The sequence below is a fragment of the Megalops cyprinoides genome, chromosome 2 (genome assembly GCF_013368585.1).
Source record: "Megalops cyprinoides isolate fMegCyp1 chromosome 2, fMegCyp1.pri, whole genome shotgun sequence".
Taxonomy (NCBI): domain Eukaryota; kingdom Metazoa; phylum Chordata; class Actinopteri; order Elopiformes; family Megalopidae; genus Megalops; species Megalops cyprinoides.
In genome coordinates this window covers 114,953-139,000 of record NC_050584.1, presented here as the reverse complement: position 1 = coordinate 139,000, position 24,048 = coordinate 114,953, and the positions used below count along the sequence as shown (strand labels likewise).

General features: G+C 40.2%; 1 protein-coding gene across 1 annotated transcript in view; it reads right to left on the bottom strand.

Moving 5' to 3' along the window:
- dnah5l (dynein, axonemal, heavy chain 5 like) overlaps positions 1 to 24,048 on the bottom strand; it is a gene marked incomplete at its 5' end in the record, with an annotated part of 123,703 nt that overhangs the window by 21,953 nt on the left and 77,702 nt on the right. The window contains 9 exons of the mRNA XM_036522644.1: positions 4,387 to 4,765; positions 5,863 to 6,033; positions 7,794 to 7,976; positions 12,376 to 12,531; positions 14,014 to 14,208; positions 14,886 to 15,062; positions 15,948 to 16,166; positions 18,297 to 18,464; positions 22,184 to 22,399. Coding sequence (XP_036378537.1) covers positions 4,387 to 4,765; positions 5,863 to 6,033; positions 7,794 to 7,976; positions 12,376 to 12,531; positions 14,014 to 14,208; positions 14,886 to 15,062; positions 15,948 to 16,166; positions 18,297 to 18,464; positions 22,184 to 22,399 — 1,864 coding nt within the window. The remainder of the gene's footprint in view (positions 1 to 4,386; positions 4,766 to 5,862; positions 6,034 to 7,793; positions 7,977 to 12,375; positions 12,532 to 14,013; positions 14,209 to 14,885; positions 15,063 to 15,947; positions 16,167 to 18,296; positions 18,465 to 22,183; positions 22,400 to 24,048) is intronic.

Genomic DNA, 24,048 nt, shown 5'->3' with positions numbered 1-24,048 from the left:
GGCGCTAGCACCTTTAATGCGAATCATGGCTGCTGCTTTCTTGTTGGTGAGTTCCCTGAGAACCTCCCATGCTGCAGAGTGCTTATTCTTGAAAGGACGTCAGCGTAAGCAGCATATAGTGCAGCTTTAGCTTCTTCAAGCTTCAAGCAAGGCCCTTGTTGATTTCGCAATATGTTTGGCTTTGGCTCTTTTCAGTTCATTCCTGGCTTCTGTAACGTTGACACTGGTCACAAAGTTGGTGTTCTTCTTCCTTCGTGTTGGGAGTAATTCCAGTGCAGTCTCTCTGTTAGCAGTGATTGGGGTATCATAAATGGTACTGCAGTTATTCTGGTCTTCATGTTCACGAAGATCAGGAAGAAGGGTGAATCTGTTGTGGACTGCCGCTATGTATTCCTCACTGAATTCTGGGTCTGTAATAACTCTCTTCCAATCAATTATTCTCATGGGATCTCTAGAAGGGGCTTTGCTCTGCCTGTAGCTGATCTGACATTTACAGTAAACAATTCTGTAGTCTGAGCCAATAATTTCAAAAGCATTAAATTCTCGAGAGTTCTTGATGCTGTTGATCCACTTTTTCTGAGCCAGTATGTAGTCTAGATGTGCAAGGCCACCATGTGGGTAACGATGTGTCCATAATTTACTTGGGCGATTCTGAAACCTTGTGTTTGTAGCGACAAGGTTAAACTGCTCCATGAAATCTTTCATGAGCTCTCCATTTGAATTAATTTCTTTGATATAGGTGAATTGTGCATCTGTTGGACCAAACTCAGCACTGAAATCACCAGCAATTAAAAGAAAATTGTAGGCAGGTAATGATAAAATGGAAGTGGATAGATCCGTATAAAAACAAGCGGCTCCTTCTTGGCTGCTAACACTATTCCTTCTACACCCAATCCACCTGCTTCCTTGCTTTGCAGCCTCTGCCATCTCCTTCACTGTCTGCCACGAACTCTGCGCCGTATGTTGATCGCAATACGAAACCTCTGCAGCCCGCCTCTACTGGACACACGCCTGCCCTGCTCTGCCTCTGCTGCTAACTCCACGTACCTGAGCTTCTTCCTCTCATAAGCCTCATCCACTTCGTCCTCCCACGGCATTGCCAGCTCTATAAAATATGTGACGCGCTGACTAGCGACCATAAAACTATATCGGACCTCAGACTAGTGCTAACTATTTACAGCGGAACTACACGCTTTCCTCCCAAGTCTACCTGCATCTCCCAATCACTAGCTCCCCTTAGCTGGCTTAGCTCATGCCTGTTTGAAACATTTCCTCCTCTACTTTCTCTCCCTCACAAACAAAATGAATGACTAAGCTCTCAGTCCTATGACATATTGAATTCAACTGTCATCTCCTCCTCTCAATCGCTGCTGCTACACACCTCAGCACTGACAAAATATTTCTAAATGTTCCTACCTCTGAACACAAGAGACATACTCGGTCCCCATCTATCCACTGTTTGAGGTTCTGTGGTGATGCCAGCACATCATACGTAGCCCTAATCAGAACCTTATACGACCTGCCTCCATACACCACAGGTCCCTCCAACTAAGCTTGCTCTTTTCTACACTCTCCCAGTTCATCCACTGTCCTTGCTTTGCCTGAGCCACCACCCTCAAACACCTCACTGCTTCCTCCTGATGCCATATCTAAAAATAGACAGGAAAAGTTTAGGACATATGAAATTGCTTTAGATGGTAGTGATTCAGGTGATCAGATGAGCGTGGAAGAGCTGTGTCTTCAGATGCTTCTTAAAAATTGTGAGAGACTTGGCAGAACGGATGAAGTGTGGAAGGTCATTCTACCATCAGGGGACAACGGCGGAGAAAGTTCTGCATAGTGATTTTGCGCCAGTCTGCCAGACACCGTTCTGTTGCAGAGCGTAGCTGTCGGGATGTAACATAGGGTTGTAGTAGTGCGTTCAGGTAGGTATGTGCAGTTTTGTTGGTAGACTAAGCGAGAGGAGGCTTAGGGGTGATTCAATTGAGGTATTTAAATTTATAAAAGGAATCAATAAGGTTAACTATAATAGATTCTTTAGGGTGAGTTCAGTCTGTAAAACAAGAGGACATAAATGGAAATTAGTTAAGAGTAAGTTCCGCACTGATATAAGGAAATATTATTTTACACAAAGAATTATCAATACATGGAATAGGTTGCCAGGTCATGTAGTTGAGGCAGAGACCCTTGCTGTGTTCAAGTCTAGACTTGATGCAGTTTTGGATACTCTTTAATTAAGAAATGGCGAGCTTAGTTGGGCCGAATGGCCTGTTGGCCTCGTCATCATATGTTCTTATTATGTTCTGAACACGAGCAATAAAGCCTTGAACTTGGTGTGGGCAGCTACAGGGAGCCAGTGGAGTGAGACAAAGAAAGGTATAACATGAGCCATCTTCAATTTGTTGAAAACCAGACGTGCAGCTGCATTTTGTATCAGCTGCAGAGGCTTAATGGAAGATGTAGGTAGGCCAGGTAGGATGACAAGAGCCTGGACAAGTATTTGTGAAGCATACTCAGATAGGTATTTTCTGGATGTTGTACAGAATAACAGCAAATTCATCCTCTCTAAAAAGTACACAAAAAGGGATAAAGACATAAGGATGCTAGTCAGACTGCATTGCATGCTGCCTAATTATGTCTTCCCATTGCCTCTTTATTAAGCACCTTCCATTACATGGCCCTGTGCTCAACTGAGTCCAAGCAAAGATTTTCAATATTAACCTGCTGGTAAGAAAGTGCTAAACATCAAAACAACTGACCCAGCTGTACGACACATGCTCCATGCCTGAAAAATTACAAAAGCATTTCATCTCAGCACAGAAGAAAGATAATTATCTGGATGCTGTGGTCAGTAAGATACAGTCTACATACATTTCCTGCCTCCTGGGGAACTCAACGTTCCTTTTTCCCTGATTTAACAAAACTGACAACCATCGTCAAGTGCCTTTCCTCAGAGAACACTTTCATTTCTTCACCAGCCTCAGTGTGGTTGGCATACCTGACATGCACAAATCAAATGACACCTCACATTCAGACAGCCACTTAATTAGCAGCATATAGCACATAAATTCAGACATTGAATAACATGCTTACAGGGAGATCCAGCAGAAAAACCCTTCACATCTGCTGGTACAATCTCCCTAAATGTGAGGACCATTTTCATAGGTGAAGTAATTCAGTTTATCCATCACAATGCACTGACGTCTCCCCAAAGTGTTGAAAATGGTTAAATTTAAATACCAGACACAGCCACCATGTCTGTGATTGTTTCCCTGTGTTGGGACTCTACAATGGGAAAACCCAGAAATTAGACATGATTGGTTGATTTTTGGCAACTGCTGAGTTGTAAACCCACCTAGTTAACACTGAATGGGGGGATGTCCCCAAGGCTGACCATTATTTCAGAGTCTGTCAGTTCAGATGAAGGTCTCTATATGCACCATCTCCACTGCCAATCAGCACAGCATACAAGAGCACATAATGCATGGCACGGAAATCATGGCACAGATTCATAATGAATTTTATCTTCATATGCAAGATGGGTTTGCGGAGACGCCATCAGCTGGGATTTAAACACAGTTTCAAAAGAATCTGATATGTGCAAAAGAAAAACAGGCAATCATGACTTTTTAGAAATTACATCTTTCAACAGGAGATCATTAATTATGCTCTTCTCTGGACCGACAAAAGTTACATGGTAAGTACATTTTTTAATCTTATGGTATGACTTTGTATATGTATGACTTTGAGTCATTTGGCTAAGAATATGAAGATAAATGCAAACTATAAGGATAGATTAAGAGGTAGTGGTCTAAATATGGGGATTTTTTCTAAAATGTCACACTGTATATGGATATGGTACATGAGCTAGTCTAGCTAGATTTAACCACTGTTCATAACCAAATATAATGATATATTGTCTAAGGAAGAGCAAAGAGTAAGCAAAGCTTTACAATTATATCTATAATCAGATCATTAATGCTTCTGATGATGATTCTTACTATGCAGTAAGCATTGATTAATTAGATGTAACTTAAGCAGCCTGTGTAGGCTGTGATTGGTGTATGTAGCACCTCTGTGACTCAGTGGATGCTGAATATGTGCTGATGAAATTACCATGTTGTTTAAAGAAAACACACATGCAGACATTTGCTTGAACTGTTCTTTTTAAAAAATTTAAATGCTATAAATACATGGAAATAAAGAGGAAATAACTTCATCAATTTTTGGCAACCAAATTTCCAAAAAGTGTTTGAAAAATATCCAAAAATTGTTTGTCATTAAATGATGTTATTTATGCAGATCTTACAAAGCAAGACTTGATTTTTTTTTTTTTTTTTGAAATTCTCAGTTTGGAATCAAAAGCCCATATGTGACATGACTGACCTTTGATAAGGGTCTGGAACTCACTGTAGGAGATCTTCTTAGCCTGTAGGTCAATCTTCAGTGCGAGCAGGAGGGTGAAGAGGAACCGGTGTTCCTCATACAGGCCCCGTGCAGTGTACCGGAAGACCTCGTAGGTGAGGTACTCGATGATATTGCCGATCCTCTTGGAAGTGATCTGGGACTTGGTAGATCTTTCCATGGAAGTGTCAAAAAGTCCTAGGAACTGCCTCAGGGATGTCTGGTACATGATGTTGACAAGGCTCATCTCCACAATAAGGAAGTATAGAATGCTACCTTGTGTAGCCACCGGCCGATATTCCTCCCTTGCAAAGTTGATCTTCACCTCAGTTTCTGCAGCAACTGTCAGTTTTTCACTCACCTGGTGGATGTGAATGGCCAAAGGATTAACACGCATCAAAAACGAGGGCTCACAACTTCAGATTACATATATGTACAACACAAATCCCAGCCAAGGGGCATTTAGAAAAAACAGCAACATACCAGAAATAACATAACAGAAAACTGAACATAGACTTATGCTTAACCTTCACAGGTATGTTCCAAATGCATTAAAATAGTGTTGACCGAAACTTTCCAAGCTGTAAGCACTGGGAAATCAATGGAATGCCATATGGCCATGACATCATAGCAGGAGACGGACGAAGAAGGAAGCAAGTCATGGAAGGGCTATGTAATGATACTGAATGAAATGAAATGGGACTATTCCAACATGCACTTTCTTGTTTGGATTACAAGTCACCAGTGGTATATTTAGTTGTATGTATATATAGTCATACGTATACATAGTCGTGTGTGTGTGTGTATATATATATATATATGTGTATATATATATACACACACACACACACACACGACTATGTATACATACAACCATATATATATGTAATGCTGAGGAGTACTAGTTCCTTACGTATTTCACAAATACATTTAAGTTTCACATATAAATACTCTCTGATGTACCTCATGGGGAGCCATTTATTTGTTTTCTATGCACTTTGCTTTTGTTTGCTTTGTTTTTTTAAGCTCAACTGAATGGCATGGAGTATGGATTCCAGTTCATAGGACCCTCAGGATTACACAGTGTATGGATAAAAAATTAATGGAATGTTACACAAGAGTGAAAACGTCTCTGATAAGAATGAGACTCACAGCTCCCAATGCGAACATCATTCTGAAAGGTCAGAGGAGTCACAGTTCTCTTCATCGATACAGGAAGTCATACATTCAAGCATAATTTCAAACACAATTACTTTTCATGTGCTTCTTTTTGTGCTTTATTTATCTGACAACATTTTTAGTAAAATTGTGAGGGAGGAAACTATTTGAAAATAAATATCTACATCACAAAGAAGTAGATGAAAAAGAATGCAACAATTTGTGTGAATTAAAAAAATTGCAAAAAAAAGATGCCCATGTTGATTTTTGGGTCCTGCAGCAAGGCTTCCCCACCCTCACCTCTTCTGCTGTGGTCTTGGTGACCCTGAGCACCTCGATGAGGGACTCATCCTCCACCAGGGAGCCCTCAGTGCTTGTCAGCCGATACAGGAGGTTATCCTCCAGCTCCTGCATCTTCCTTTTGTTTAGCGTCACCTCTTCCATGAGCTTCACTCGCTCTGACTCCAGCTCCTGGGAGAGAAACAGGGAAAGAGTTAACATTTTGATACAAGCGTAAAATGGCAGGCTCTCTGGATCTATGAATCCATGTGGATATTGTATCTTGTTATTAACCTTCAGAAGTATTTTGTTTTCTCTTGGGGATAACAGGTTAAATGCACCCCTAATGTATTTCAGATATTTTTTGACCATATTGTGACATTTACTGTATGAGTAATGCACACAGGTTATTAAACAAGTTTTATTTGCCATCTGAACTAAATCCATTCATGAAGAACATAGTTCGTCAAGCCTCAGATGAATGCCTCATTAATTATTCATAAATAATTATGATACCATTCCCTGTTGTCTTGTCAGTTGGTATTTATTTTCATGTACAGCATACAGCCTAAAATACTTGGGGTTAAAGAGGCATTATTCAGAGCACTCCCAAACACAGAAACACAAAGTAATCGAGGCTGACAGAATGAGATGGAATTATTATGCATTGTTAGAAACGCAAAAAGCATTCTGCTGCCAACTTGGCATGAATACCAGTGTAAGTGCAGAATGGACTTCATTCACTGAGTACCTGGGTCTTGATTCAATTACCAGTGCAAATGTGCTCACCAGTACATTACAATAAAAAAATAAACATTTGTCAAACCACAGGCTTATTCAAAGTCACACGTCAGTGAGTTACCTCAATAAATAAGATGGGCCCCCAAAAACAGAAGTTAAACTTTTACTTTGCGATTAATTATCATCCTGCACACTTCATAAATGGACAAAGGACAGAATTTCCTGTTCTGCATCACTGATTGATATCATGATTATCTTTGGGATGTGTGAAATAAACAGGCTGTATAGGGGAGGTGGAGGACTTCATCGTCTATTCTGCTGTGAACCATAGTACAGTAACACACACAGTTGTACAGATAAATTAATGTGTAGCATTTTTCAGACACAAGCAAGATTTCTCTCATTTAAAAGAAAAAAAACACATCAAAAAACATAAAGCCTGGGTTTTTCAATGAGCAGCTTGATCCAGTTTGAGCTGAGTCATTTCACAACATTTCATTTCTTTTATGGGAAATATTTGTATGCCAAATGTATTAGTGTGCAATCAGTGTATACATATATACAATACATATATCGTGAATGCACTTAATAATACTTGGAAAAATAGTTTCTACATATATATTTTAGGTCCCATTGACTACCACAATAGAATTGTTGGTACTACTAGAATTGTTTGTAGATTTCTGTCTAAATCTAAAATACATTACTGTACTGTGAATATTTATTGACCATAGCTTTAAATCAAAATTTAACTTTTGTTTGCCTAAGACAGGTTGAAAACATATATATTTTTAATTTCTTAACCTAAGTTATGTCTTAACCTAGTCTTGCTAAGGAGTAAGGATTTCAAAGGGTTAAAATTATTCTTAAAGACAGAATCAGGCCATTAGAATATTTCTATTTGACTTTGCCTGAGCTTTGCCTATATCAATGAAATGCTTCTCCAGGTATAGGCATGCTGTTTTCTTCTCCATGTTTGTGATGTGTTGAGACAAGATGCTAATGTTAAGCCAATATTTTTTCCCTTTCATTTCACAATTTGTGTAACATACCGTAGGGTACAAAATATAATGAACAGCAATCTGCAAGGCTAGGATACCAGGTCGCAAGTATCACATCCATTAATATGTACTCCCTGTGTTTTGGATGTATAACATAGGGCAGATATCTTACGCTTTATGAAGGTAATAAAATCCCACAGTGAGACTTGCCTGCTTTTCAATGAGGATGACTCGACCCAGCAGCTGGTCCTCCAGCCCCTTCATCGTGACAGTGAAGTCGATGACAGCTGTCTTTGCATTGACCTCTGGCGTGTAAGCCGGATTGGCCAGCTTGGTGGTGATGTAGAGGGTAAACCCTTTCATCACATCTACTTCTTTGTCCCCCACTTTGACCTTAAAGAAGATACAATAGTAAAGCCTCCCAAATTTGCCCACATGCATCTTATGACCACAATGACCATTCATGAATTTATCAGAGACAGGGGTTCCTCTGTCTTATGCCTCTTATAACCTTGTCTAAAGTAGCGTCGGAACCAGGCTGGCTCTCATAGTTCAGGCTTTAGGTGGTTTTTCATTATTATTGTTATTATTTGTCACGCTGACCCATACTTTCTTGCTTTCATGCTTGTGTGTGAGATGTGGGGAGAGTCAGAAACCTGCTTCTGATCACAGAAAACAACCAGCCTTACAGGAAACCTCAGATCAAGTCTAGGAAGTCATCTCACTCTGGGTAGATGCACGCTTTCACTGTAAAGTTATGTTCTGCAGCACTGGTGGGTAATGCAATGGAAAAGCAGCCATACTGTACTGGCAAAGACAGCTTTTGCTTCAGTTCATTCTAGCCTGTTTCCAGCTCTACATTGAAATAGGAGCATCAATCACAAGCCCGCCTGGTTCCATCCCTATAGTTTAAAGAGTGCAACAGGGTGGAAACAGGGCAGAATGAGGCGGACTGGTACTGTACAGCTCTACAGCAGTGCAGCTTGGACCATCACCGCACTATCTACGTAGTGTCACCCATGCAATCCCCTGTGCACCATACTGGCAATAGAATGGAACTGATGCAATGAACTGATTCATTTTATGTGCTATTCAAATGTTAATATTTCCACCATTTTCCAGGAGTCTGTTGACTGTCAGGGAATAATTTTCCCATTTTTTAAATTAATTTATTTTTTATTGAACCTTTCTGTTCCTTTCCCTTTTTTGTTACAGTCTTAATCATAACAAATTAACAATAAAAACTTGATTGTTTGATCGATTACAGTAATATTCAACAGTTATCTGTATTTGTTTATTTTCTCAACTCAGCTCATCTCTTGTTGTTTAACTTGTTAATGTATATGTATGTTTGCACTTTTTACAATGCACAATTTCCACCCAAATAACAAACAATTTTATCAAAATGACTGAAATGTTGACACCCCCCACCCCACTTGATTTTGTATAGCAACATGCTAACATTTCGCAGCCTGAGGCCCCGCCATAGCAACCAAACGAGCAGCTGTAGCTGCCCTTTCTGTCAGATGCTCACACCCAGCTTCCCCTGTCATCTTGCTGGGCTGCAGCACCCCACCCTGCACCCATGGCCACTCTTGGCACCAGCACCACTGGGCCCTGATTGCCTTGCCCACACCACTGCTTTTTCCTGGGAAGCCCACAATGAAGCCTTCTCCCAGGTACCCATACAGCAAGCGCCAACTGGTCCTCCCATGGACCCTGAGTGAACAGGTCCACCCTGCCCAATTTAGAGAACAGTTTTGCTAACACAAAGTAAGCGGTCTTGATTCATGTAAGTGTAAAGAAGGTCCACCTATTACAATGGCTAACATGTAGGCTAGGGTAATTATCTACATAAGGTAGACTGGCTAGGTTGGCTGGCTAAACCATGTAAGACCTATTACTTGATCATAATGTGTCACTCACTGCTCTTCATTTGTGCTGAAACAAAACACAACAAATCACATATTCTCCGTTTGAAATGATCACATCAAACACAAAGATTAGAAGTTAGGCCACAAGTTTAGGAATTGCCTGGAAGAGTGTCACTGTTATTTCCTCCAGTCATTGTCTCGCTTGTAACCTGTTTTGTTTGAGAGTTTTTTGCAGATTATCGATAAAAAAAACACAAGTTTTATTTCAGTCAGCTGTGAGGAGATTTGTTTGAGCTGACAGGTTCGCAAATTTCCTAAAAGTAGTTATCTGCACTTGTACTTAACAAGATAAACCTTGTCGTATGCTTACTTTCATTGCAGCTTGTAGAACTGTTGTTGTTAGATTTGTTTAATGTTTAATATAATGTCAAATACTGTCTAGGTGGACACATCTGAAATTCATTAACAAAAAACTACTTTTACGTTCAAGTTCAATGCTGGTAATTTGTGAAATTACCTCTGCATTAAACTCGGCATATGCACTGCTAACTTGCCGGAAGCTGGAAGTCGCTCTGGATAAGATGAATGTAATGTAATGTAACTGCTTTAAAATATTCCTAAATGTTCACATAAAAACACAAAAAAACAAAAAAAACACAATTCCTTTGATAAAGTGCATATATCAGAAAAAAAAATTAGCATAAATATATAGAAACCCATACATATCAAACCTTAAGTGCTCCTTGTTAGTGGACTTACTTTAAACGTTGTGGCAATATTTTAGGTCAGGAAAGTTTCTACTTCTAATATCCCAGAATACTTTTTGACATTGCATGGCCCCCCTTTTCTGGGAAAATGGACAGCAATCTATAATAATGGTTTGTTTCCATTTCAAGAAGAAAAGGTCCCACATGACTACTGTGTGGTACTGTCACACTTGTTGTTATACTATGTTGGAATATCGAGTTCATCCACTTTCTGCAGTGTACTTAGGTATAAATATATGGATATATTTTCTGATGTAAGACAGAATCAAATGAAAACAGACATTCCCATTCTGAAGCATCCAAGAAGGTTGGGGGTTATTTAAAGCTTAATCACCATGGTAAATTTTCCACCTGCCTTTTCAAACAGATAATAAAACAGGAGTAGTTGTCATACATGAATGAACTATTCTTGGGATGAAGAATATTGTGCAAGAGAGGCAAAAGCCCCTTAAAAAAAAGAAAATTAAAAAAGTATTAAACTACATTAAAATGGGTTAAATACATGTGGCCATAGAGTTTTCCAACATTTTTCAGAGCAATAAAATCACTCTGAACAAAATAGTCTGGACTACAGATGATGAAAAACATGGAAAGAAAATCCTCAATGCGCGAGTGGGCCAAAGACTGACAGAACGTCTCACAAAGCCCCTGCCGCTCCTTCACTGGCTAGGAGAGAATGTCTGCCTCCTTTTATTCCTGCCATCTGTTTGGACGGGGTGTTGTGTATGATGTTGATGGAAAACAGGGCGTTCTGAGAGCTGAGAGAGCTAGAGGAGAGGAGAAGACACCACCTGGTGCTGACTGTGGGGGTCTGGGGGACCCTCTGGCTACAAAGTGAACACATCCTTCCTTTACACACAATGCATGACAGCCATGCTGAACACATTGTTGGTCCAACATGGGCTGTAGTTGTTAGCTCATTCATATGCTTGTCTTTGATAATCCAAAGATTAACTTTAAAATAACTGCTAAGTCTCTGGTATTCATGCTGGGTAGATGCTGTTGAATATGTATATTCCTGTGTTACGTCCCTGTGTGCTTAGCCTTGTTCTGTTCCTTTGTGATTCCCCGTTATGTTTCAGGACGTCCTGTGGGCGAATGGCGCCTGATTGCTTGCTCCTCCCACAGACGTACGAGTGGAGTTCCGCCCTATAAAAAGGGGGTAGTTCCGTGTTGTCAGGGGCCACGCCATGTTGAAGCCTCACCATAGTTGCCGTCACAGCCGCATTCGCCATGATCAGAGTGAGAGTCTGAGATGACAGCCTGAGATGCAAGGCCTGCTTTCCGGGAGCAATGCCTTATTTTTAATTGACCTGCTCACAGCCAGCATTGTGTGTGGACTTAGCTTTATGAGGCTGAGTTTTCTCTTTTTTCTTCCTTTTTCATATCTCATTTGTATAATAAATGCTTTAAAATATACTGAGCCTTGTCTTGCCATTTTTTTTTTTTGCCGGAGGTGCCATCTCACCCCTTTTGTTCACGCTCCTGACCCTAGATAGGGGTGTGACACCCTTCAGATAAGTGAATGAATGAAACTGTATGAAAGAGGCAGTCTGTTTGCATTGAGATGCATGTAGTAACCAATAGCATGCCATATCCCTTACCATTGGATAGATAGTTAAATTGGATCCTTTTGAGCACAATCAATTTAAGTAATCAATTATATACCTATAAAGTAGCACCTGCTTAAATTCACTGTCTGTAATTGTACTTCACAGTCTATTTGGATACAGTTTAAATTAGACTGCCCATACACTTGTGTAAATATATGGTACTGTATCTACATTAGTAAAAGTAGGTTAATACTTTGTAACTGCATTGTTGCCACTATAAAATTCATACATGTTATTAATCATTGTGTACACACAATACTATACATTGTGCACATACAGAATTATCTTGCTCTATAATTACATTTTGCGTCAGAGAAGCAAAAATACTACTAATGTTGTTACGCAGGATAACTACATTATTTACGTAATGACTAGTAACATGGCAACATTTAAATTGTTACACTTGCATAGTAAAGAAAATTGTTAAGCTGAATTCAATATTAGCTACAATACAGTTACAAAGTAACATTTTTAACAATATTTCACCCAAAAAAGGTGGCACTAAAAGAAACGTGTAGCTTCCAGACCCTGGTCTTACTTTATATGTGGAACCAGATTTTATGAAGTTCTTCTCCAGGATGTTATCCAACGCAGGGTCTAGCTCCTCCCCTACATCCTCAATCAGCAGAGGTCGCCCAAGAGAAAGGCTGTCTTCCAGATGAGTACGGAAATACTTGTGATTCAGAGATGTCACCTGAAACAGTGCAAGCATTTTGACATAGTTCCACCTATGAATTGAACAATAAGCATTTTATGTTTAGTTTCACCTACATCATATCAAAGACACCTGATAACACACATGTATACAAATCATTGGCGCATTCTTGGAGACATAAAATTAAGGAGCATACTGCAGAGCTGTGCTGTACCAATTTACTTGGTGCCTTATTAGCCTTTCATACAGGATGCTGGGAAGGGCCAGACAAACGACTTAAGCACGATCAACTATGGTGGTAATCAGTATCGCTGGGGGGAAAAAAAACACAATTGTGTTTCCTGAATTATCATAATTATCAGTTACTGATTGTGACAGTAAATCAACCACAACGGTGTGAGACAGCGTGGCACTATATGATTTTCAACAATGTGTAACAGTAGTGCTTTGTTATTGCTTAATGCTTTGTCTCTTTTCTTCCATGAGTTTTCTTCCAGCACTGGCACCTTAAGAAACCATCAGTTACTTTACAGCCAACATAATGTTGAACATTGTTTGACAAAGGAGAGATATTTTGAAAGTACATTACAGAAATAGAATGAGACATATGGTTCACCACTCTGAAGTCAAGATAAAGCACATATTCCGAAAGACACCATGCTCAATCCTGGGAGCACTTCATGCCAGGCCACCGGATTGAAGGTAAAATGACTTGAAAGGTAATGTAGAAAAATCTATGTGCTTCAACAAGTGTAATGCTTTTGTAAAGGCAATCTACCATGGGCAAACATAACGTGGGGATTCCATATTGCTAACATAACTTCAAAAACTATTATGATCTAATAATCTATCTAAATTTGCATCCTTTCACAAAAGACAATCCCTTTCAGTTGTGTGGTTGGCCAGGGATATTTTCTTTGCTATATGCTTACAAGTACACTGTATAGTGACAGAGGGATTTTGTGTCAGAATGGAAAAGCTTTGCCTGAATTGCAGTGCTATGATAGATGGCTACAGTGCAGCTTTCAATGCAGGCATCCCTAGACACTGTTTAAAAACACTCCATTTCTAGGAGAGCCAGTGAAGGTCCTTTTAAACCTGTATGGAATGACAAGGTTTTATGACTAAACCCACAACATCTATAAAACTATATGCTGACAGAAGCTTAACTTAGTAAAGGTTAAACAACAGCTTCTGTAACTGTGAAAACCCAAAAATGTGAAGAATCACATTCTTGTGCAAGTGATCTAGAGCTGCCAAGAGAGAGAGAGAGACCTCACCAGCAGTATCAATCATTTTAACAATCATCATTGGCAGACTCTATGAACTGCTTACATAGCATGTAGCTGGGAGGGAAAAGAAACCATTAGTTTTGTACTTTTTGAAATCAAAGGATTATGAAGAGGTAGCAAATGACAGTGAGCAAAAATAGAACCATGTCCTGGTGTTAGAAAATATTGTTTAACGTTGTTAATAACAAGTTATTCCAGGGTGACTACCAGCAAGGGTAGCTCTCATCACCTGCAGCTGTCTGTCTTCCTCCATCTTTTTGATCCAGATCTTGCCCTGACCCTGAGGGTCAATAAGAAGAGGATAGCGTGACGCCTTGGTGACAATGATGCCATTCTGGATGGACAGGTCATCACTGGGTAGGCCCTGAAGGTTCCACTCCCCAATGGTAGCATTGTCCACTAGCATGCTGATCACATTAAGGTCCTGCAATGTAAGGAATATGTCTACATTCACACCACCATCAAAGTCAAAAGACATCTGTATTACTTCTAAAGGTAACAGTGGATTACAGAACACATTTTATTCACTCAATCATTTGAGTTCAATACTTAACGAACCCAGTTATTAGAATCAGAGGGCTTGGGTTGGGTTGAGGGAGTCAGCCTTTAATTATGCTCATATAAGTTTAATTGCTTTTTATTTGGCATTTTATGAAGCCACTTTTTCCTTCCACTAAAAATATGCTGTGGCAACTAAGTCCTTATTTTTATGATTATATAAATATATTTATTTTGACATTGTTAATGGCTTACAGGCGCCCTTAAAGCTGAGGTTGCTCTTATGTGTACTACAGTGTACTACACATAACTGGCCTGACATAGCTTTAGCCTGTTAACTAACTGAGTGATAAAACAGGGCTGATGCTCTCTTTTGGTTTGCATGTGGAATCCTTTTGGCCAGAAATCAGAGCCATATTTGTAATTATTGCAAACAGCAATGCCTACCCCATCTTAAGATGATGGAATAAGGGTGGGGGGGGGGGGGGGGGATAGCAATGTTGGACAAAAGAGCGGGAAAGGTGAGGTATGGTCATTGGTGTGGGTTGAGCAGATGCTGAAAAAGCAAGGTGTCAGACATTCTAGATGGGAAATTGGGCATACATCACTGTAGGGGATATGCTGAACGGTCATTTCTCTCCTCCACTGCTGCAGCAGCAAGTTGCGGTAATCCTGGTTGAAGGGCCCAGAGTAGGAGAGGAAGCCAGTGGCCAGAAGCACATCCCCAACGAGGCGTCTAATCTGACTCTGGAAGAGAGCACTGGTCTCCGTCCAGCGGATCTACAGCACAGACCGCATGGGAGAAATGCATGGACTCAGCTCTGAGAAGCTTCAAGGTTACACATGGTTGGCTTTGTTATTATGAATGCCTCTGATGTAGCAAATGAGCAAAGTAAATACAGTTTTAACAAGAATTCATGATTTTGTCTTTTAAACAGAACTAAAATCTATGTGACTCCTCAATTCACACCTGTAATGCAGCTTCACACAATAAATAAACCCAGTTCAAAGGTTAGCCATTCAACCATTTCAACAGCCAGAGAGTACTTGCAATTCAGAGTGTGATCCTCCTGAGAATTCCCAATGCAATGTTCTAGAATGTTTTGACAGCTCTACTCTGTCAAGGAATATTACAGAAATTGCTTTAATGTAAACAACTGGATGCAGTGTTGTTATCCTGAATCTTGAGCTCAAAATGAGAAATAAGAATCTTGCCTCTAGAATTTCAACTAGTTTGCACATACCCAAACTGGTTGCCTGTTGTGTATTTAAAACCAAAAGAAGGTTTTGATGTCTTGATTGAAAACCATGAAATAAAACCATAGTGACAGAATATGGTGTATTTGTTTTTTCATACCTCAGGAAATATATTAGGACTATAGTTATTGTCAGGGACAAGAATGCAGCAGCATTCATTAGACATAAAATGATGTTATTCCAAAGGGGAATCCTGCACAGGTATCCAATAAGACACAATAGTGAAATGCCTTCATCCATGAAATAATTTCTATTTTAGTTCATATTTGTGACATTAACATCTTTCAGAGCTTGTGTTTATATGACAGTTAGTGGAGTTAAACTGCAAATGTAACATAAGTTTGTGTTATCCTATGAGGAATTGATTACAGCCTGTGACATTCTATGCTGTCACATCTGAGGCCTCACCTTCTCTCCGCCCAAGCCCTCAATGAGCGTGGTGGCGTTGGCCATCTTGTGACGGCAGGCCTGGGCATCATCCAGCAGGGCCTGCTTCTCCCTCATGGCGCTGTCATACAGGGCCTGGACCTCATCCAGCTCCTGCTGCTTGGCATCCAGCTGCTCCTGAGCCCGAGCCAGCTCCGCCTGCGCCACACCCAGCCGCGCCTCCTGCAGGGTCAGGTTGGCCTAAGATGCAAAAAGGAGGAGAGCCTTCCAGAAACAGGTGTCATGTGGGCCTCAGGGCGAGATTTAACAGTTCTGCAGGCATGATTCACGTCAGAGCCTCATGTTTTACACAGTTGGAGAAGACTGACACACACCTGTCCAGAAACAGAGGGCCAGATTCACTATTCACATGTATGAATGTTTTTGTGCATGTAGTGTGCATACCACCAAAAAGATGACCATTTTGCAATTAAACAATTTCTTGCCTGCCTGGAATTTGTTCCTTCATATGAACAAATTTCACATCTGCATTGCATCACAGATTTCAGCAAGATGACAAGAAGATGAAAATTTCATAACAGCAAGTTTTTTTTACGTATGTATTTTTATATAAAGTTGCATACATATATAAACACGCATATATACACATAGTGACCTATGTAAGTCATTCTGGATCAGAGTGTCTGCTAAATGACAATAATGTAATGTTATATATGTATGTTATATATATATATATATATATATATATATATATATATATATATATATATATATATATATGTGTGTGTGTTATTTAATGTGGCCCTACATGAGTGTGGCAAGAACAATGGCCTCTGTAGTAAATTTAGTAAGCAGTCATGCCCCCTTTCTGTGGACATGCTCAATTATTATTACTGTAATTTCATCAAAAATGAAAATGTAAAGTAAACACTTAGATCCATGAAAAAGGAGTGCATGTTTTTCTGTGTTAGTAAACATTATCTAGATAGTCATGAATATTTCTTTTCAGAGCTTTTTGATGCAGCTTGATTCTGACCAGAGAAATGAGAAATGACAGCCTGAAACCGGTGAAAGAGGTTGAAGTGGTCTGAGTGAGCCTCCTATTCAGGCTTAGAGTAGTGACTAGGCTCAGCAAGCACCATGGGAAATTAAAAGGAAGACTGAAAAGGAAAGAGCCACTTTCACCTGAACCCAAGTCAATTCTGAATCAATTGAGAGTGGTTTCTGATGTCAGGCGACATCTGACAGAATAACTAGCCTTCTCGGACAAACAGTACCATTCGTGAAAAATTGTTTTTTGGATTAATTCATACAAGACTCGCAATTAAATTAAATATTCAGTGTCTCTTCTTTTAGAAGTAGATGAGGACCACATGATTTGAGAATGCAGGGGAAAACAAATCCCAAGTGCCCAAGAAAATAAGAAAAGGATAATAAAAATATTGTCTGCTGCTTTAATTTGCATAATTTGGGCTAGAAATCACCCTGCTTTTGCACTGCTATTCAGTAAACTATTGGGGCATTGATTATAATAATTAGAATCAGTGCATTAAAGACCCTTTTTCCTCCCCCTTGGTCTCTCTTTGACAGAAAATTCATGAACTTCTACTGGCATGTGGCATAAAGTCATTATCTTAAATCCATAAACATTTTCCAATCTGCAAGCTGCTCACATATTTAATGTGCTTTATAAGGAGAGACTCTTGTCAGCTTTAATATAATGAATTATGTCAGGACTGGAAGAGTCCATTATGTTGTAACAGATCCTATGCCAGAACAAACAGTTACTGTAATTCTTCTCTTCCTGTCCAAGCTCAGTGCTCTAGAACGGTGTTTCTGCTTTTGACTTCACCATTTTTTTCATTTCCCCCTTTTCACCCAAATGTTAGCTGTGACTGATCATGCATTAGGCTTGTCAGCATGACAACCAACAAACCCATGTAGGAGCATGAGGCAACGTGCGTGCAATTCTGCAATACCCTTGCAAGCCTGTGCAACTATTTTTCACTCTACAAGCCCCACACCAGAAGGCACATCTGCATGACAGTGAGTAATGTCTGATGCCTTTACCATCTGAGCCACTTGGGATCCTCTGACTGCACCAATTATAATGTGAATGCTGAAACACTCTGTCCAATATGACCTAAGCACTAGTGATTGTAAGCAGTAAGTCTAAAATGGGCTTGTGGACAGGTTCAATTTGTTGAACAAGAACATATAGAAGAGCTCAATGCATACACAAGTTCGCCATGGTTGGTGATCTTAATTAATCTCATGCTTGAGGAACCTGGATATTTTATGCTGTCTGCTAATTGTGTCTCTGTTTTAAGAGAACGGGAATACAAAGGATGTAGGAGTACAAGGCCATACCTTTAGAGGTAAGACTTCCTTGTTGATGCTGAAGAAGTCCACCATTGCCTCTGTCCAGGAGCAAAGTCCAGCCACGTTGCCACAGATCCTCTTGGCTGCCTCCAGGTTGTAATCCTCCATGTCCAAATAGGGTGTGAGAAGCTCTACTACTTCTTCTGTGATAGTGTCCTACCAAAGTGTGGAATAAAGAAAACACGAATGAAAGATGGCAAAGATGAAATAAAGTTCTGGCTGACTGGGATATTATTTGATATTGTTTTGATATTGTTTTTAGAGTGATCCAAAACTGTCAAGGCATGCCATGTTGTAAGGCATGGCCAGTCTCATGCAGAATGCCACTGTCAACTTCTTTGGTCCAGAGCTGCTGTAATGAGACAATCTTCCCCCAAACAGCATGAGCATGAAACACATTTCAAGTGTTGCCATACGAATGATTCTGCCATCCATTTTTCACCCGCTCAATTAGACTGACTCCTGCTGTATAGTATACGTCATTTGGTTTGGGGGCAGATTCATTTGGGCTGCTGCTGCAGAATCTAGTGCTTTCCCATAGATCTCATCAATGTAAAAGTTCTTGCTATGAGCCACTGGTGCAGTTGCTAAGGGAGAGGTGAAGGGTGAGTTACGAGCCAGGCACTATCTGCTGAAGAGGGCATTACCTGTCAGTTCGGAGCGGAAACATCTTTTAAAAGGGCTTTTTTATTTCTGCTGGCAGGTGGATGACAGACAGAGGAGGTGATAAAAAAATCAAGATGGGATGGCAAAGCAGAGAGTTACGGTCTCTGTCCCTTGCGTCTCTGTGCTGTGGCACACGCTTTCTCAGGGCTGTTTTCCCAGCAATGCTAACATTGGCAGCAGGCTAGGGTCTTAAGCCAGGGGTCTTAAGCCAGACAGATGACAGGTGATAGCTATGCTGAGGGGAGCATAGCTCAAGCAACAGGATCAGATTTCCTCCCTTCCATTAAAGAGCAGGCAGATGAACTATGTGGTGAAGTGTTTGAGCCGAAAGCTGCATCTGATTCAGTTTATTTTCATGCTGACTCCAAAGTCACTCTAGTTGTTGATAATGAAATGCTGAAAGCCTTTGGCACTAGAGGTCTCGGCTCTGTCGATTTCCATAGCAACTAACTGAGGCACTTGCACACAACATCAAACAGAACATTATTACCAATGCATCTCGCCAGGCAAAATATATGTACATCTTTTATCCTCTTCATTCATTTTTATAGCAGTAAACATTTGCAAGATAGAGTCAGATAACTGTGGTATTACAGTACATGGAAGAGACCCCACTCACATATCATAATAATGCCTCTAGGTACAGCCTTACATCAGGAAACACTTAAAAATCTTTTACATTAGCAACTAGACTTAAGATTTAAGTCTGCAGGTTTATCCAATTCAGAATTCTGTTTTTACATGTTGTATTTTCCTTATACTTCACAAATATTCACAACAAGGCTAACAATACAATTCCTTTAAAATCTGCATAATTGCTGCATTCAGAAAGTCTATTTTACTGTTTCCCTCTGTTGTAAAATCACACTTTATGTTTGGAATAGGTGTCAGAGCAATTTCATTTCAAATAATGTACCTATCCGCACCTTCTGATCCTGAAAGGACCAGTTGCACTAAAAAGTAGGGCAAGAATTTTGCAATTACAAGACTTATCTTTTGCCTCCTATAAATGATGCATCTCTGGCTAGAAGCTCTTGCCAGGCTGTATTTCACACAGACAAAGGTACTGCCATCCCAAAGGAAGCCGGATTAGTTGTTAATTCACACATCAAACAGAAGCCCATACATTTTCCTGATACCACCAAGGAAACCACACCATAACTTGTCTTCTTTACATTTACTGTGTGCTCCCACACTGTGTGTTTGATGTACCTTTGCTATGGTTTGCTATTGTTTCTTATACACATTTTCTGTTGAGCTCCACAGGTAGGCAAGCATCTCAGATTAAGTGCAAGATCAGCCCTGGTCTAAAAGTCAAGATAAGTGAATAGGAAAAAGAAAATCCAGATCACATCTAACAAGCCCATCTTGTCAGATATAAACATGACATTAACTTAATTGTCTGGATTGCTGCACCGTTGAAATGTTGACAGTTTATATGCTAAAATAATTGATACTTTACTTTTTTTCCCCCAAGATATCTCCATTCCCTTTCTTGCAAACATTTTTGATGCCATCCTCTATGGGGCGCCAAATGTAACAGACCTTTTTTCGTGGACAGAATGCCTTCTGTGCTACGAAACGCATAAATTCATTACGAAACCATACAACACCGTAACGCCTTTTGTCCACGAAAAACACATACGCGTTAGCATTGTTTCCATGAAATATTGAAGAGAGCACGTACTTTCGTGCACAGAAAACAAAACGGATAATTCCTTTTGTGCACTGAATTGACCGTTGTGCTTTTCATTTTGTGGACAAAAGGCGGAATGCACTTCGCACTATGTAGACAAAAGTAATTCTGTCCACATAATAGATGTCCTAGGCCAGCATTTATGCTTTTGTGGCACGAAATGCAGAATGCGCTATACTATTATCGTTCATGAACTTTCGTAGACATCAGTGTTTTGCTTTCGTGGACGCAATGCCTTCCGTCAGTTACAGAAGACATTCCGTCCACGAAAGCAAAGGCTGCTGGAACTTTCATAAACATCAATGTTTTGCTTTCACAGACAGAATGCCTCCTGTGCTACAAAACGCATAAATTCATTACGCAACCATGTAACACTGTAACGCGTGAAACCATGAAAAACACAAATGCGTTAGCATTGTGTCCACGAAATACTAATGTATACGAAAGTTCAAGCAACCTTTGCTTTCGCGGACGGAATGCCTTCTGTAACTGCGGATTCACGAAATATATTGTGCTGAATCCCTTTCGTGCACATCATACTTTCAGTAATATAGCAAAATAGTTAAGTGGACAAAATGAACATTCGATAGCACGGAATGTATGCCGCATTCTGACAGAGATGTCAAAGCTAGTCCACCGGCTTTGGCAGATCCTGAATATCATTTGAAGAAGCAAAACGGCTGGATTCACAGAGCAAGTATTTACACCTAAAGACAAAGGGCTCCCAGAATATTGAAAAGTTCAGAACAATTTGCTTTCTGAAAGTGTAAAGATTTTCTTCAGAATTGTCTTCCAATCTGATCCCATTCGTCTTCAACAAAAGCTACATTGGCACAACTGTGCTAAAAGAAGGCACTCCTTACAATTTGGGCTGTTTGTACGATATAGAATTACTAATCCCATGCTTCTTAGTGAGCATGAGGGGGGCTGCCAGAGTGCTGTGATTGGACCTTGCAAACGCTGATGGCCTTGACACATAGTGCAGAAAACAAAGGAAAAGTGTCACATCCCAGGAAATGTGAAAAGCATCATTATCCTGCCACCACAAGCTCTATCACATCACAACCACAACACCCAGAACCTGGGGTTATCATAGGCTGCATCATTCCAGCAATCCTGCATGCGGAAATGTAATGTGGTTAGAGGATTATACAGGGTTCTCCCACACCAAGCTTCATCAGCCATCAGGCTGCCTGCTCTTACACATCAGTTCAGAACAATTTCTGTGCTGGTACACTGCCATTACTATTACCTGGGAAGGCTGATGGTGGTTACCAATGATTATCCTAAAAAATCCATATCCTATAAAGATTAGCAGGTCTGCACAATGTCCACACTAAAAAACAGACAAAAGTAAACATATTGGCCTATTGATCTTTCTGCTTCACTCTTAATGCTTTGAATTGCTTTGAAATTCTTTATTTGTGTTTGATGGCAGTAGTGTTGATTATCAATACCATTATAAAAATACTGCAAAACACACAGTAAAAAAGGAAAGTGGTGTTGGGCTTACTTTTTGGAAGCTGAGCAGCATGCTGAGGAAGGCTGAGTTGTTCATGAGCTTGAGGGCCTCAGCCCAGGAAGGTCGCAGGCAGGGCCTCTCGGGGTCCATGGTGACAGGGTCCACCTTGCGTTGGAAGAGCAGCAGCACACAGTCCATGATGCGCATGATAAGGTGGGGTGGCTTGCCAAGCTTCCTCACCGTGGCAATATCAGCCGGCTTAATGGTCTGCCAAGAATACCAGGGCAACAAAATCATGTTGGTGTGACGCACAAATTCACACACTGACTTCAAGTCCAATTTTTATGGGCTTCCAATTAAAATCCAAACCCAGGTATTATTCAAAAGGAAAGCGTCTTTTCATGCTGGTTAACTGTAAAAAAGGGAATCTGACCCTCCTATAATAACTAACAATTGTAAAACTGACTGACTCAACATAAATCCAATTAGTGCATAGAGTGTATTTTCAGATAACTGTGAATTAATTACAAGACATCATATTAGTCATTCACTGCTACAGCTGTCCTCCCACAGTGCTGAGTTCTTACTGAAAAGAGCCACTGTATGAAGTTGGTATGTGTACTTTGAATACTTTAACATTCAAATATTCAATGGCTCCTAAGTTTAAACATTCAAAAATCACATACAGTCTTTTAAACCCCATGCAACATTTTTCACCAAGTTCTTTTTGACTAATTAATGACTCATTGCAAACAGGGCTCTGTTCGTTCACTTTCAGCCAGGAATATTAATGATAGAAATATGCAGGGTTAATATTACCTCCTTCATGAACACATGAAAAAGAAAAGCAGTGGACTTGTCTTTATTTTAAGTAAATGAGCAATCGATCCAGACAATACATTAGTCTTCTGACTATCAAATATTCAAATGTCTACATATTAAATCTCATCCCTAGAATGAGGGGGGTATTTCTACATGCTACTTAATGGGTCTCATTGACACAACACAGTAGAATTTTAGTGCTTTTGCTACTCCAGAGTTGTTTGGAAGCTAAGCTAACAAACATAAACAGATATAACTGGAGAATGATGCGAGTGATGGCACTTAATATTCCATAAAGGGAGGACGCTGACACAATAATGAGAGGTGTCTGCATGGGAACATTCAGCTCTGAAACTGATGGTGTGCCTCCAGTGTTTTTTACAGACCAGATGGATATAGGTTCTCTAATTCTCTCTACACCTTTGAAATATGGTGGCTTCATTTGATGTTAGTCCAGATGACAAATCAATTTGCCAGTTTGTGCAGTTGCAATGACAGAGAAACGTAAAATTGACCGTGGTTCATATTCACAATGCTGGCAAATATGCCCCTCTGGAGACCTCTGCAATCTGAATGATGGTAAAGGATGGTAGAATATTCCAACCTGGATTTATATTTATTTTCAAAATGAGCAAAAAATAATTTAATAATAAGATGTAGCATATGGGGGAATGTAAAGTAAACAGCATATAGACGCAAGGCCTCTGCTCTGTTACCCAGCAAGGTAGCTCTGTTATTGATGTCGACATGGACTAGGAGAAATTTCCCAGGATGAAAAATTCAAATGCGTTTTGTATAGGTATGTGAATGGAAGAAGGCTTCCAGTTTATCCACATACCGAGACAATGTCACTGTCAGGGCACAGGCAAGGACTCAGGCGCGGACCACGAGAACTCCAGAATCCAGGCGTTTATTAACAGAGTCGTAGAACAGGCAGGCAGTCCAAAACAGGCAGGGTCAAAATACCGGGAAGGCAGTCCAAACACAGTCAGGAATCAAAGCCGGGGACAGGCAGGGTCAAACCAGGTAGTCAGGAAGATCAGGTGAACAAGGCAGGACAGCAGGCAGGAGCAAGGTCGAAGAGCAGGCAGGGT